Source organism: Phoca vitulina, unplaced genomic scaffold (assembly GCF_004348235.1).
Source record: "Phoca vitulina isolate PV1807 unplaced genomic scaffold, GSC_HSeal_1.0 scaffold34, whole genome shotgun sequence".
Classification (NCBI taxonomy): domain Eukaryota; kingdom Metazoa; phylum Chordata; class Mammalia; order Carnivora; family Phocidae; genus Phoca; species Phoca vitulina.
In genome coordinates this window covers 1,487,949-1,502,563 of record NW_022589737.1, presented here as the reverse complement: position 1 = coordinate 1,502,563, position 14,615 = coordinate 1,487,949, and the positions used below count along the sequence as shown (strand labels likewise).

The following is a 14,615-nucleotide window of genomic DNA, read 5'->3' as shown; positions in this document are numbered from 1 at the left end:
TGGAGGACAGTTAAAGGGGGAAGTGGGGCTGGGTCAGGAGGCTGATTTGGGTTGAGTACGGGGGAGAGGGGCAAGGGTTTCTGGGGTGAGACCCAGGCATGCAGGGCAGTGTTGTGGCGTGGGTCCAGCCGCTAGGGGGAGCGTGGGTCTGAGGCAGGCCTAGGTGGACTGCAGGCCAGGAGAGCTAGTCAGCCAGACCCCATGTCCCCTGCAGGCCTGGGAGTGAGGCAGGTTTGCTGTCGCGTGCAGAAGAAATGGTCACAGGAGAAGAAATGGGACTGGACATCCATCACACACTTCCTTCTTCCTGCCTGTGTGGGAGCTCGGAGGGAGCCCTGTCATAGAGCAAGTCTCCCTCTTCTCATGAACTCACCTGGGATCAGATGATCCCACTCGGGTGGGCTTCCTGCTGAGCAGGGCCAGGGGAAGTGCTGGTTGGAGGTTGGCAGAACCGGTGGAAGAGAATATTGATGAATGAGGGGAACTTTCTTTGGGATCGGCAGGGGAGGGGGAGGTGCGTTCTGTTTTTATTTTCTTTTTCCCTGCAACCCCTGTCCTTTCACCATCGTCCTGCAGGGGCAAGGTGAGCCCAACCTCGGGCTGACTACAAAGGAGCCAAATGTGGTCTCAACTCCATTACCTTCTCCTCCATCTGCAGACATAGGGCGTGGGTGCAGGGTGAGCCTCTGGGCAGGGCAAGAGCAGGGCAGGACCAGGACAGCATGTCCTACAACCTCCCATGGAGGAAGGGGCAGCAGGGTGGAAAGGCTTTGAACAGGAGCCAGGAGAGGAGGGGAGAAGGTGCAGACTCTCAGCTCCACAAGCGGGGAGGGCTGGGAACCTGCTTCCAGGGCTCAAATATGGAGGCGGGAGGAAAGAATGGCTACAGAGCACATCCTCTCTATCTGTGGGAGGGAGAGGTGGCCGCAGTTGTCCAAGGTCTGTCTGGGGCCCACACTGAGATCCTCAGGTGAGAGGTGTTGAAGGGCTAAGCAGCTGGCCAAAGCTTCTGGCTGAGTCTGGAAGGCAGACTCTGGTGTTAACCTTTTTAAAGGGATTTACCAGGGCACCAGCTCCTGAACCTCCCGCCATCTCTGGGCCTCACATTCTAGGAGGGGAAGACAGGTCCGGTGATAAAGGCACCCTTTCCACAATAACAAATCACAACCTCACACATACCGCGTCAACTATGGCAGTTGTTAGGAACGTGAACCTGTGGCATATGCACAGAAGTATTCTTGTATGGAGGTATGGCAAATGTTCACAGTCTTTCTCAGACTTGGAAGCACAAAGGGAGTTTTATGTACTTCTTAGGAGTTTGGTGTGTTTCCACAATTTCTGTTACTTCTATTCCAAGTAGAATGTTGTTCAAAGTTGCCTGGATGAACACAGGAGAGAGACACGTTGCACAAAGTTTGGAATTCACGGCCGATTTTAATCCCTGGTTGCCAGATCATGGTGCAGGAGCATCTTCCCAGCCAGAACACGGGGTCCTTTGCTTCCAAGCATAAGCTTGGTTCTCCCAACTCAGACCCTCCGGACTTCTATCCATGGATCGGTGCCTGTGTCTCACACATTCCAAATGCAACTCATGAATGTGGTCCCTGTGGAAATTACTTCCCAGACAGTGGCTCATAAGTCTTAGATCCCAGCCAGGCTTGCGGGATGCCCTAGTTTCAGTGGGAGTTAGTTTGTGAATATTGTCTCTGCCAGGCAGAGAGAGATTCTTTTTTTATTTTATTTTTTAATGGAGACAGACCTTTTCTGACCTGTTCTCCCTCCTTCTCTCCCCACAGTCATTTCCAGCCCTGGGAACCCTTCTCCAGATTGTAAAGAGAAGGAAACAGTATGGTAGAGTGGAAAGATAATGGCCCACCCAATCAAACAGATATGCACCTTGTTCCCTGGGGAAAAATACTTCCTCTCTAAGTGCCCTTGGGATTCAACTGGAAGATGAGGTCAATTCTTTCTAACCTATGTGATTGTTCAGAGAATTCAAAGAAATCAAGTGCATAACATGCTCAAAGAACGTTTGACACTAAGTAGGGTCTTCCTGACCATTATCCATATGTGAATTTCTTTTTTTATATATATATTTTATTTATGAGACAGAGAGAGAGGGAGATGTGTTGCAGGGGGAGGGTCAGAGGGAGAGGGACAAGCAGACTCCCCTAGCAATCAGGGAGCTCGACGTGGGGCTCGATCCCAGGACCCCAAGACCACGACCCGAGCTGAAGGCAGATGCCTAACCAACTGAGCCACCCAGGCGCCCCTTCATATGTGAATTTCTTAAGTCCTAACAACTACATCTGATATACCTCTGGCAGTCCTTGTTTCCACCTGTGAGGTCCCAGAGGCACAGAGAAGGGAGTAACTTGTTTAAGATCGCATAGTAGGCAGGTAGCACACTTAACCTTCCATCCCAGACGTGCAGGGGAAGATCGTGTGGGGGATCACACTTGGGGTAGCCTGTGTCTGGCTCTGTCTGGGAATGAGTCCACTCAAGATAAATGGGCCCCACCCTCACTCTTTTCCCCAAGACGGGAACCTGCCATTATCAATGTCTGTCTTCTTTGTGGTGACCACCAACCACAAGGTAGGCAAGGAGTGTCATCCTGTGAACTGGGAATTAGGGGCTATTTGTATGGGGGCACTGTTCCCTTGTGCCTCTCAGGTTAACCATGCCAACAGTGCATTCGTGTTTTCCTCAGATAGTTTTGATTATCTCATAGGTGCAAGGCCTTTCTAGGTGCTGAGGAGAAAGCAGTGAACACAACACAGAAATCTCTTGCATTCATGGCACTTTCATCCTTGAGAGGGGAAAGAGACAAGAAACATAAATAAGGAAAAGCCTTCAAATGACAAACCAGGTTAAACATGTGGGAGAAAACAGGAAAGGGACATGGCGAGCATGGTCAGGGAGTTTTGCACATATATACAAATACTTCCTGTTTACCCATGAGTACATTGGCAAGTCTCACTAATCAAGTGACACTTAGTAGATGAAAGAGGGAGGTACAAAGGCAGAGAACTGATGGGAAAACTCCTTTCCAGGCCTCCCTGCTCCTTTCCTTCCCTCATATGCCATTTCTAGTGACTAATCCAAATATGTCTTCCTCCCTCCCCATCACCCCCAGTGTGAATCTCTCCCACTGTAGCCATTTCTGATCTTTGTCTCCCTTGGACAAATTAATGAATAAAGCTCAAGGGAAACAGATCATCTAAACCTCTTCACCCCTCTTTCTTGAAGTGTCCCATCCATCTCTCAGAGGGGTGCTACGCTGGGCAGTCGGACCACATCTGGAGGATCAGGCTCTGGTCCTGATGACCCACTTTGGCAGGGGTGTATACCGCTGGAGGTCACACTGAGGCCAGTGTCCAGGATGGTTCTACTTGAAAGGGACTGAGCAGTTCCCTCACAGATGCTCAGTGATCCCAGCTTTGTCATATGTGAAAGGCAGTCCCGTGGCTGTGGGGTTAGACACGCTCTTTGTAGGCCAACATCCAGAACTACCAGTGAAGTGAAGAGGTACTAGCGAGAGAGATTCTCTGCCAGTGTTAATTAGTACCTTATGCTAGATCTAATAAAATGAAATGGGGTGTCTGGATGGGCTGAGTTCTAAGTATCTGGAGGAATGCAAACGCAGACAGGATGTACCCTCTTCTGGGAACACTGTAGAGAGGATTCAGGTGGCTTGATCTGAAATTTATGATTCTGTGATCTAGTGGGATGCCTGAGGGCAGGTGATGGGAATAAATAAAGCTGGAGCCTCCCACTGGGACCATCTCAGGAATGGGCCTCAGACTGTTGCAGTTGCTTCTGCTGGGCATATTCACATTGGTCTTCATGGATGAAGGTAAAGCCTGGTGAGGGAGGCAATGATGGGTGGTGAGAGGTTATGAGGGGAGGAAAGGGAGATGGTTTCTAACCTTGACTTTTTGGGCTGCTATAAAAAGGCTCAATGAGAATTTTTCTTCTTTTCACAGAGGACAGTGGCTCAAAATCGAAATGTATGGTGCAGTTGGTTCACAGGTTTTGGATAATGCCACAATGAGAGGGGATATTCCTGATTTTTTCAAACACTGTCTCTCTACCCTCCCTGACTATATTCTACTCTCCTCACTCACTGCTCTTGTGTCTTTTTTTTTTGCCCCCATTCTTGGGTGAAGGGGGAGGAGGCTTGAATCCTTGGGGTCATGGTTGTTACCAGATCAAGGGAGTAAGGACCCCTGGCAGAAGTTGGGAAAGGTATCAACTTCCTTCTTATGAGGTCTACACCTCACCAGTGTAAATGTTGACAGGTGGGGCAGGCTTCTGAAGCAGAATTACTTTCCCTAGCGCTCTGCTTTCAATCTTTCCTCTGTTTCTTTAGGGATTCGATTTTGCCATGAATGTGATTTCTTTGATGGATTCAAATGCCGTAGTCACATGAAACGCTGCTGGAAGTTTAATTTATTCCTGCCATACAACAGGAGTTGTACCACAGAGCACTATTACTACGGGGATCGAGTTACAGGTAAGTGGGGATTAAAGAGAGACACAAGACATTTCCAGTGGTGCCCACCTTCCTTGCAGTCAAGGTGTGGAGGGAAACTGAGACCACAGGAGAGACTGGGGAAAGTGGAATTCTCCATACACACACCTGGGGTGGCGTCTATGTGGGAGGCAGATGCTTTTTGCCTGATCCTGTCCAGAGAGACCTAGATGAGATGTAGGCACAGCTTTGGGGCTCATTCTCATCCACAGAAAACCAATAAGGTTCTGGAAAGACGTTATTGCTGGGAAGACGGTTTGATTAAGCAAGGTGATCACATTTGCTTTTTTTCTCTCTTTAGGGAGATATCTGTTTCATTTTACAAAACTGTCTTGTAAAGCTTGTGAAGCGGGAATGTTCCAAGTATACCATGACTTACTGAGAGAAACACATTGCTGCACTAATAAACACATGTGTAATACTGGAAAGGATAATTTGGATAAGTCAATGCTGTATGGAGAAAATTTAGATTACCTTCAACATGATGAGATCCAACCAAAATAAGTTAATGGTGCATGAAATTAAACTATCTCTCCCAGTAATCTTTGCCCTTCCCCTACACAATGGCAACATAATCGCACATTATCTCAAAACGCAGACCCTACTCTGCACTCTGTCCCAGGAGATCTACCCATGGGAGCTCTGTATTTCCTGTGTCAGTGCTTTCATTAAGAGGAACATGGGAACACCCATTTCTGCCTTCTGCTTGGATTCCCCTGTCTTTACCACTTGATACCACTTGATGATCTGTAGCTGTCCTTAGGTTCTGATGCTAAATCTGGGGTAAAATCTCTGTCAAAGGGAACAAAGTATTTTTCTAGTATAGCTTCTGAGTAAAACTCAAGAGAAGGCAGACTGGATAGAAATAGGGCCAAGAAATCACAGGAGATTTTAGAAGAAATATTTGAGAGAAGGATAGAAGAGGTATTTGGCGGAGGGCAGGAAGGGCTTGTATTAAACAAGGGCTTGAGAAAGTAAATGTGAAGTGAGAAAACTCGAACTTCCACAAAAGGAATAGTCAATGAACTAGATAAGGGAGTCTTTGTGCCTGCATCATTTTGGGGAAACTGTACGGACCACAGCTACACCTGACACACAGCCCGAAGCTACCATGTTTCTAATGATCTTATCTTGCTTTCATGACCAAAGCCAAGTACATCAGAATAAGCACTTGGCCTCATTGTCGACCAACTACTCTGTCTCCTGGCATGTGAGGAATACTCTACCACCCAGTTCTGAAAAATACTTAAATGTTACCTCGCATTCAGTGAACTCATTGATAAAAAACTGAGTGTTTACTGGCACAGCCCTGCAACAGATTATGTCAAGGGGAGATGAGTTTCAGACTTCACTGTAGTGTTCTAACAAAAATAATAAGCTATGAAATGACAAAAATGAATCCCTAAATTATTGTTCACTCATTTTAGGTTAAACTTTTCTTTTACCATGTTTGCCTTCCTATGTATTAGAATCTACAGAAACTATTATATTTCTTTTTTAGCTGAATAATTATATATAAAAATATAATATTATCCCAGGTTTAGTAATTTCCCTCCTGATCCAGGCTTATAATTGCTTATTGCTTTCTACCACACTGTATTTGCATAGATATAATAAAACATTTTAAAATACAAATTAATTTTGAAATATTTGCAATATATGTATGCTGGGATTTGCCCCAAATTGTGTCATGTTAGCAGGCATATTATACTTTAGCATCTTGAGGAGAGAATATGGTAGACGCTTCCATTCAGGGTTGGTTAGTTCATTTATATGGATAGAATGGAGATGCTGGCTGTAGATTCCAACAATGAAGGGATTCACAGAGGCATTACTATGATGTGTGGTTAGTGCCTAGAATGGTCCCAAACCAGTCAAAATTGGAAACTTCAAATTAGAGAAGAGAAACAATATAGAAGGTGAAGAAGGTGACCAGTAGCAGGAAGACTAGCAGATAGACACTGAGTGATACAAACAGAAGGAGACTCACTGGCACAATTTTATAGCTGAGTTTGAAGGGAAGCTTCATAAACCATTGTGGCAAAATCCCCAGAGCTTCCTCATACCCAAACTGGCCCTCCAGGTCTGATCTTTCGGAGCCCGTCCTATTATGTTTCCCATCTTGGATTTCCATGAGATTCTGACTCTCTTATTGCCCCATTTACAATACCCCATCACCTCCTAATTTTCTTGCCTAAGTAGAGTACATCTCTGTTCTTCACATTTTGGGGGGAAAAGGGATAGGAAGTAGAGGAAACAGTGAGGGAAGACAGACCCTGAACATGTACCCTAGTTCTAGATTCCAGTCCAGAACACTCGTTCTGGCCAAAGATTCCTTACTTGGTGGCAGACTTAGACTGGAAAAATTGATCAAAGGAAGACAAACCAACTCTATGGAACTAGAAATCTGGAGGATTATTAATAGTAGGAAAACAGGGTTTCTTTTGTAGAAATGTGTGTAAAATCATAGAAGCCCAATAGAAGTGTGTTCATGATCGACAAGTTCTCAGAAAACCACACCTCAAAACTTTTGTTCTGCTCACAAATTTTGCACCAGTCATGGTTGGACTGAAATACTAGGAGGCTGGCTCCAGAACCTCATATAGAGATATGATATATTCTATATTGATATATTATATGATCCGGGGCTTACTATTTGATCTCATCTTTTTTATGGACAGAGCTCTGAAACAACTGCTGAATATTTCAAAATATGCCCTGTAAGTATTCAACACAGACATATGGATTGCCTGATTTATTCTGAGGGTCCTGCTAACAGTGACAGAGAAAAACTGGAAACATGAACATTATTTGTACTCTTTCAGCACTTTGGGTGCATCTCTCTAGTTATAGTTCTATCACAGATTGATGAGGGCAGGAAAACCTGCCCACTGGCCCTCAGGAGGAAGAAATAGCCTCCGGAAGAACACAGTAAGCCACGACTGGGAAAAGGCTGTGAGGCTGGAGGTTGAAAGCACCTGCCTTAAACTTCTTGGGCTGATTTTAAATCTTTGCTTAGGACCATCAAGGTAGGACTGTGGTCTTCCAGTTGGGACAAGGTAGAGAGAGCAGCACGGTTTATGAACCTCCACAAATCCCCTTACCAGTAAGGCAGAATAGCTAGGACAGCAAAAAGAAAGTGCCATACACCAAAGCAGGATCTGCTAGGGTGGCCTCAAAGATCTCAGAAATATAGAAAATATGCCACTAAAACCCCTCCCACAAACATAGAGTTCCATTCTGAGGAAGAAAGGAACAGTCAGTAGAAATGAAATTGAGCAGGGTAGCAACGAGAAAGTTTTAAGAGAAAGTTTGAACCCTGGTGGGAAAGGGGATGGCAGGTAGCAAATCTTGGAAATCACTGTAGAGGTTGCTCTAGAGAGATGAAGAATTTTAACTACTTCCCTTTCAATGCCTTCAAGAGATGAAGTTAGGAAGGTTCCCCCCGTCCACCGCCAGCCCAACATGGGGATCTTCCCGGAAAAACACATTTAATTTAAGCATGTATGACACAAAAAAACTGCAAATAAACCCCATATAATAATGTCATGAGACAAGCGCACTGAACACCATACTTACAGAAAACAAAGGATGTCAGAAAAATACGGCTTCAAAATGGATAGAAACTCAACATTTCAAAGTGCAGCTACAAGAAATGAGGGAAATGATAGAAACTATGAAAAAGCAGCACAGAAAAACTTTTTAAAGATTTATTTATTTGAGAGAGAGAGAGTGTGTGTGCATGCGCGCACGTGCACGTGTGCGCCCCCCCCCCCACATGCACGCACACATGCGAGTTGGGGGAGGGGAAGAGGGAGAGAATCTCCAGCAGAGTCCCCGCTGAGATCATGACCTGAGCTGAAACCAAGAGTCCAACACTTAACTGACTGAGCCACCTAGGTGCCCCCGGAAAAAAAAAAAAAACAAAACACTTTTTAAATGTTCAGCTTCCTTCTCTAAGAATTCAATCTAAAAGCCATTTGGGGGGCACCTGGGTGGCTCAGTCGTTAAGCGTCTGCCTTCGGCTCAGGTCATGGTCCCAGGGTCCTGGGATCGAGCCCCGCATCAGGCTCTCCGCTCTGCGGGAAGCCTGCTTCTCCCTCTCCCACTCCCCCTGCTTGTGTTTCCTCTCTCACTGTGTGTCTCTCTCTGTCAAATAAATAAATAAAATCTTTAAAAAAATAAAAATAAATAAAAAATAAATAAAATAAAAGCCATTTGGGCTGAGCAAGGTAGATCTCCATGAAGGAGGTTACTGGGTATAGGCACAACATAGACAATTGGAAGCCCAAGTGGGTGAGGACAACGTCCACGCACTCTGGTGCAGATTGTCAGAGTCTGCTATGGCGAGGAGGGTGTCCCTGCCGAGTGCTGTGGTGGTAGATGTGGGTGAACCTGGGCAGTTGGTGACTGAATGGATTGAGCAGGTGCCACTTGGTCCAGTTGGTCATTGGAGTCCAAGCTGCATGAGGAGGGCAACTTGTGTGGTGGACAGCAGTGGCAGGCTGGTAAGGAACATCGAGATGTAAGTGGGGTGCATGGTGACCCAAAAAAGGATTTGGCACCTGAAAGTTGCAAGGAGGGTATCTGCACATGGGGATAACACTGGTAGTAGCCTGCGGGGGGGATGCTGGAGCCCGAGGGGGTCAGGTGGTGGCAATGGGAGCTTGGTCTTGTACAGAGGGGAATAACAAAACAAGAAATGCATTGAAGATAATAGGAGCCCAGTTTCTCAGCACTATAGAAGGGATTTATAAATATGGCAAGAGAAAAAAACTAGAATAAATTCTAGATGGAAGTGCACATGTGTGTGGGGGGGTGTGCACACACTTGCACGTGTACATACACATATGTATTCTTCGACTTTGGCCGCGGCGAAGCCCTAAGGGCAGTGACACTCCAGTAGCCATGTGCATACCTAGTACGCCAATTTTGGTTTCTAAATAGTTTTCCCGCTGAAAAAAAGCAGGGCTTCCTAGAGGGAAAGTACCAAATGAGCCTGGAATATTTGGCTGGGGCAGATATAAGGAAATGTTCCAAGAACGATGAAGAATATTGAAAGGACACAGGAGCAAGCTTGAAGTGATTCTTGCTGACCAAATCTAAACATTAAAATATGTGCGACAGTAATGAATTATAATCAGTTCAACAAAAATAGGAAAATGAGCTTATATTTATATAATCAAATAAATAGGCCTCATCCTACCAGTTTCTTAGAAATCAGTCTCCATCTGTGTGAGCATGCCCACTCCTATTTTTCCCGGGGTGCTAGAACCATACAGAGTGGAAAGCCTGAGTGTGTGTGAGCTGGGGGAGGGGGGAGGCATCTGCTCACGGGCACAGCTCTGAACACAGGTTACTGTTGAAATGTCCAGTGGCCAGACTCACATGCCTTGCTCAGATCTCACCGATTTCAGCCTCTTCCATGCCATGCTAGACACATGGGAATATTTGTGTGGCTGCTTCTGGTCTCATCTCCTTGGAAGTATCCAGCAGCTCTTCCGAATCTAGGGACTGATGCCTTCCTGTGAGGTTGCCCGGCAAGCAGGGTGCAAGTTACTATCTCTAGACCCCTTAGATGCCCTCTTCTCTTCTCCCACCCCCAACCTCAAAGAGAGTCTCACTTCTAGAAGGCAGAAAAGCTTTCTCTCTTCAGAATTCCTGATGCAAATTCTTTTCTAAGCTCCACCCTTCTCCTCACTCTGGGAATAGCATTCGTGAACAAAATTCAGGAAGACCCAAGCTATCTCTTTGCACTTTGCTACTCCCCTCCCCATGAGGCCAGGGTGATGTGCTTTAGTGGGAGTGTGATAAAAAGGATAATATCGAGAGAGAGAAACATTTAAAAAGAAAGAAAGAAAAGAAAAGAACATATCCTACCACAGAAAGAAGGGGGAAAGCCAGGAAAAGAATTGACCTATTCTCATCTCCCTTTGTTTTTTTGTTTTTGTTTTTGTTTTTGTTTTTTGAGAGAGAGAGAGGGAGCATGTGATGGGGGGGTGGGCAGAGGGAGAGGGAGAGAGAGAATCTTAAGCAGGCTCCATGCCCAACCCAGAGCCCGAGGCAGGGCTTGATCTCAAGACACTGAGATCATGACCAGAGCTAAAATCAAGAGTCAGACGCTTAACTGACTGAGCCACCCAGGCATCTCTAGTCTTCTTATTCTGAAGCAACTTTGGTACACAGTGAAAGCACTAGGTTTCGTAAGAACCTGCAGGAGACATTGGTTTTACTCTCAAAGTGTTTTGTTTTCCCCCCACTCCATCACCACCACCACCAGGGACTAAGATGGAAAATCTAGAAAAGGAGAGGATTTTTTCTTACATAGGCAGAAGGCAGGACCACGTGTTTGCAATCCAAAACGTGGCTTTCTAGGAAATCATTGGGACGAGGCTGAGGCAATAATGTCATCCAGAGATTGGAGCCCCCAAAGGACTAGCAACATCTACAGGGTTTCATTGCAAAGGTCATAGCCCCTGCAGCACCTGAACTTCACCAAGTAGACACTCCATTTTATTTTGTCCACATTAGCACAGTTTTTCAGGCAGCCCATGAAGGTTAACCACAGAGTCCCATCTTCTGCAGGAGGAAGGAGAGACAGATTAGCAAATAGGCTTCGGCAAAGAAACTTCTTTCTAGCCCCTACCAGCCGACAAGAACAACTTTGTGTGTAGTTCAAGTCTCTGTTATTCAAACATGCAGAACTGCAAGATGTTGCAAGTTGAGGGCTTCCAGGAAGGAAAGCAGTGGCAGAATAGTTTGCAAAAGTTCTTGGGGGTGGGGAGGTGATGACAGCAGCTAAGGAGGGATTTCCAAAGCTGAACGTTTTCAATGGAGAATCTTAACACTGGTTTAAGTCAGGGTTATAAATGCCAAGGGCGTTTTCAGTGGAGAATCTTAACACTGGTTTAAGTCAGGGTTATAAATGCCAAGGGTTCGCTTAGCACAAACCGTAGAAGAACCGAGAGGGCCATTTAACCGGTGTCTATTGCTCACATTGGCCCCTCTATCTCCACAGTTTAAAACCACCCCCATGGAGGTCCAGGCATGGACAGACAAGGAGCTGCTCTCCCCACTCCAACAAGCACCTGCTCTCCACTGGCCATACTGTGCCTCCCCTCTTCCTCTCCACCCAGTCTCCCTGCTTTCTGCAGGCTTCTCAAAATACTGGTATCATAGCTATAGATCCCCACCCCTCGGTGACCACCTCCAGCCATTTTTCATGATGGTCTCTGATAGGGGTAGAGAGAGATCAGGCATCCCGGGGCTGGGGCTGCCTGGGGCAAAATAAGGTCCCTGCTTTTAAATCCTACGGCTCCTATGTCCGGTCAGCTTCCCCCACCCCCGTCCCCCAACTTACTCTTGAAAATCCTCCCAGTCGTGCAACCCTCATCTTCTGTAGCAGTGCATATTCCTCTGCCTCTGGAACACCTCTCTCCTGGAAACTGCAAGTGGCACATCCTACACTGAATGATTTCTGTCATTGGGGCCGGGAAACCAGGAATAGAAATGAGAAGCGATCTCCCGCTGCCACGAGAAAATCCGCCTCCCCTTTGAGATCGGAAGTCGGCTTGGAGTCCGGAAGGCTTGCCCAGAGGCCCGTGAAGTGTGGGCATCTGCCTCTATGAAGACAGGCTAGGCCAGGAGAGCGGCGGGAGTTTATGGTCTCGGGAGATTGGGCTGGGAAAAATGGGAGGGGAAACAAAGGGGGCAGGGCAAGGAAAAGAACGAACTTAAGACGGAGATAATCGGGTCCTCTTCATACTCACTGAAGTAGTGGTTAACATCAACAAACATTTCATGGCCTGTGCTGCCGAGAAAAAACAAAATCAAATCTGCAATTTCGTCCGAGATTTAGCCCTGCACGGGGCCCCTGAGAGGCTTGCCGCACACGGGCTCCGTCCTGTGCGGTTCACCTGGGGCCACGCTAGGCTCTTTCTGTCCCTCCAAAGTCTTGGCACCTGCCTCCTGGCATCTTCCTTTCAATTCCCTTCACCTCCGTGGGGACTCGCGGATACCCTACCCGCCCCTACAGCACAGACCACAGGAGAAAGATAAACGCAAGGTCTATCTCTGGCTTCCTTTCAACACCCAATGCCCGCTCTGCCTGGCTCATCTCCTCCCTCCTCCCGTCTTCCCCCTCCCACACCATGATCTATTTCTACTCACTTGTGTGTTCCTCGTCATGCAGTGACCCAAACAGTACTGTTGGGGAAAGAGATACGTGCTCAGCAGACCTCATTTTACAAACCCCGCCTCACAACTTCTATGAAAATCTCAATTCCTTTATAATCCACTTATTTTCTCCCCTAAGGGGGAGACTAAGCCTCTGATGAAGGGATGTGATGCATTGGAGGTGAAAGGCATGGTATTAGAACGTTCATGAGGCTCCCATAAGAGCCCCTCCGTCATGGGAGCTCTGACCCATTCCCCTATCCTGGACACACCTCACCAACCATCAAGGCTAGGGACTCACTTCTAAGGCAGCTGAGCAGGAGGGGGAGTCCCAAAAGCAAGGGCTTGTCCATTTTGAAAAGAAAAAGGAGCAGGTTAGGGCAGGAAGCTGCCAGCTGCCTATTTATACCTCTGCCAGGCTGGGCTTCCCCAAGAAGGGTTAGGGGTGGGGACACTGCAGGAACGCTGGAAAGGCATACTCCACTTCTAGGGAAACCAGTGACTCTGTAGTTTCTCTTTTTGGAGAACTGGGGAGAAAAGGGACCCCCGAGGTAAGTCCTGGACCTGATTTATTCCAGTCTGACCACCCAGGATGCCATGTTTTGTGGGTTTTTTTTTTTTTTTTCATAAAACCACACTGTGGGAGAAAACGAGGATAAGTCAGAGCTAGGTGGGTAGGACTCAGAGTCATCTATGCCAAGGTGCTCATTAGAGCTGAGTCCATGAGCACGAATCATGGCAACACAGAAAGGGTGCCGAGCATAGACCCTTAAAAAGGCATACTTGTGGGGAGTGGAGAAGAGAGGTGGAAGGTTAGACTCAGGGACACTGACCGAGGATTCTCAGGAGGGGCCAGTTTCACACCCAGTCACTCTAGAACAAAGCAGACCCTGACACTGAGAGCTGAGGAGGAAGCTGCTTCCCATTCTTGGGAGTTTCCCAGAGGTTGAGACAGATTTTGTTAGGAGACAGAGGTCTGAGATTCCTCCTGGAGCGAGGGTAGCTGGTCCTTCCCACTTTGTGTCATGCCAGGTATTAGGGGCAGGGGTTACCTCAACTCTGAGAAGCGCTAGGTATTCAGTCAGAGAGCTGGCTGGAGGTACAATTCCCATGGAAGGGATTGAGCTGGTGGATTCTAGGAACAGCCGCACCTAGTGTCTCGTTCTAAGTTTTCTGGTAGTTTCCTTCTGTTATTCCTATACCTTTAACAGGTGGGAGCCTCGTCTCTGCTGTCATCGCAAGGAACTGAGGGAAATGACTGTGCCTGTGCTTAGGGCAAAGCAATAGAGGGAGAGAAACAGCAACCGGAAGGAAGCAGATTGCAATGGGGCACAATTTAGGGCTATGGAAGCAAAGTGGGATATTGGTCTAAGCCAGATGTTGGCTGAAGACGTAGGGGACAAGAGTGATGTGTGGAGGAGATTTTCTCCATGGTATATCGGAGGTTATAACTAGTTAACTGCTTACCCAGGGCACCTAGGACCCTGGTCAAGCTTTGAAGTGAGACCATTGAGTACTTATGTGTTCCTTACACACACAAACACACACACACACACACACACACACACAAATGACATCACTGATTTTTGTGTTCTGCATATTTATGAACAGATCTCTCCCTTTCCCTCCTCCCATTGCCCTGGAATTTAGCATCTTCTCTTCCATCTTTACATTCCTTTCTCTGACCTTTTGAGCTCTCCCTTCTTTACCTCCTAGGAATTCCATCTTTCATTGTTTGGCTAATGGTAGCCCACAAGAAAGGAAGAAATGCTCTCTTCCTCCGCCTCATCAGAAACTGTCTCTTCCCCTGATGACACTCCTGTGCTACGATTATACCACTTTTCCTAAAGCAGAATTTTCCTCTCCCAGCCTTAGTGATCCACCTGGATTCCTAGCTTACAGTTG

General features: G+C 46.8%; 1 protein-coding gene across 1 annotated transcript; it reads right to left on the bottom strand.

Moving 5' to 3' along the window:
* Positions 1–10,980: 10,980 nt before the first annotated feature.
* On the bottom strand, positions 10,981–13,063 carry PATE1 (prostate and testis expressed 1). Its single transcript, XM_032426201.1, has 3 exons — positions 12,983–13,063; positions 11,896–12,157; positions 10,981–11,114 (listed from the first exon to the last, which is right to left on the bottom strand). The coding sequence occupies exons 1-3, from the start codon at positions 13,061–13,063 to the stop codon at positions 10,981–10,983; spliced, it is 477 nt and encodes a 158-aa protein (XP_032282092.1).
* Positions 13,064–14,615: the final 1,552 nt, after the last annotated feature.

Coding starts and splice junctions, on each gene's coding strand:
- PATE1 (XM_032426201.1), bottom strand. CDS start 13,063: ATGGACAAGCCCTTGCTTTTGGGACTCCCCCTCCTGCTCAGCTGCCTT. Junction 12,158..12,982: donor TAGCCTTGATGGTTGGTGAG/GTGTGTCCAGGA, acceptor CTGTCTTCATAG/AGGCAGATGCCCACACTTCA. Junction 11,115..11,895: donor GACTGGGAGGATTTTCAAGA/GTAAGTTGGGGG, acceptor TTCCTCCTGCAG/AAGATGGGACTCTGTGGTTA.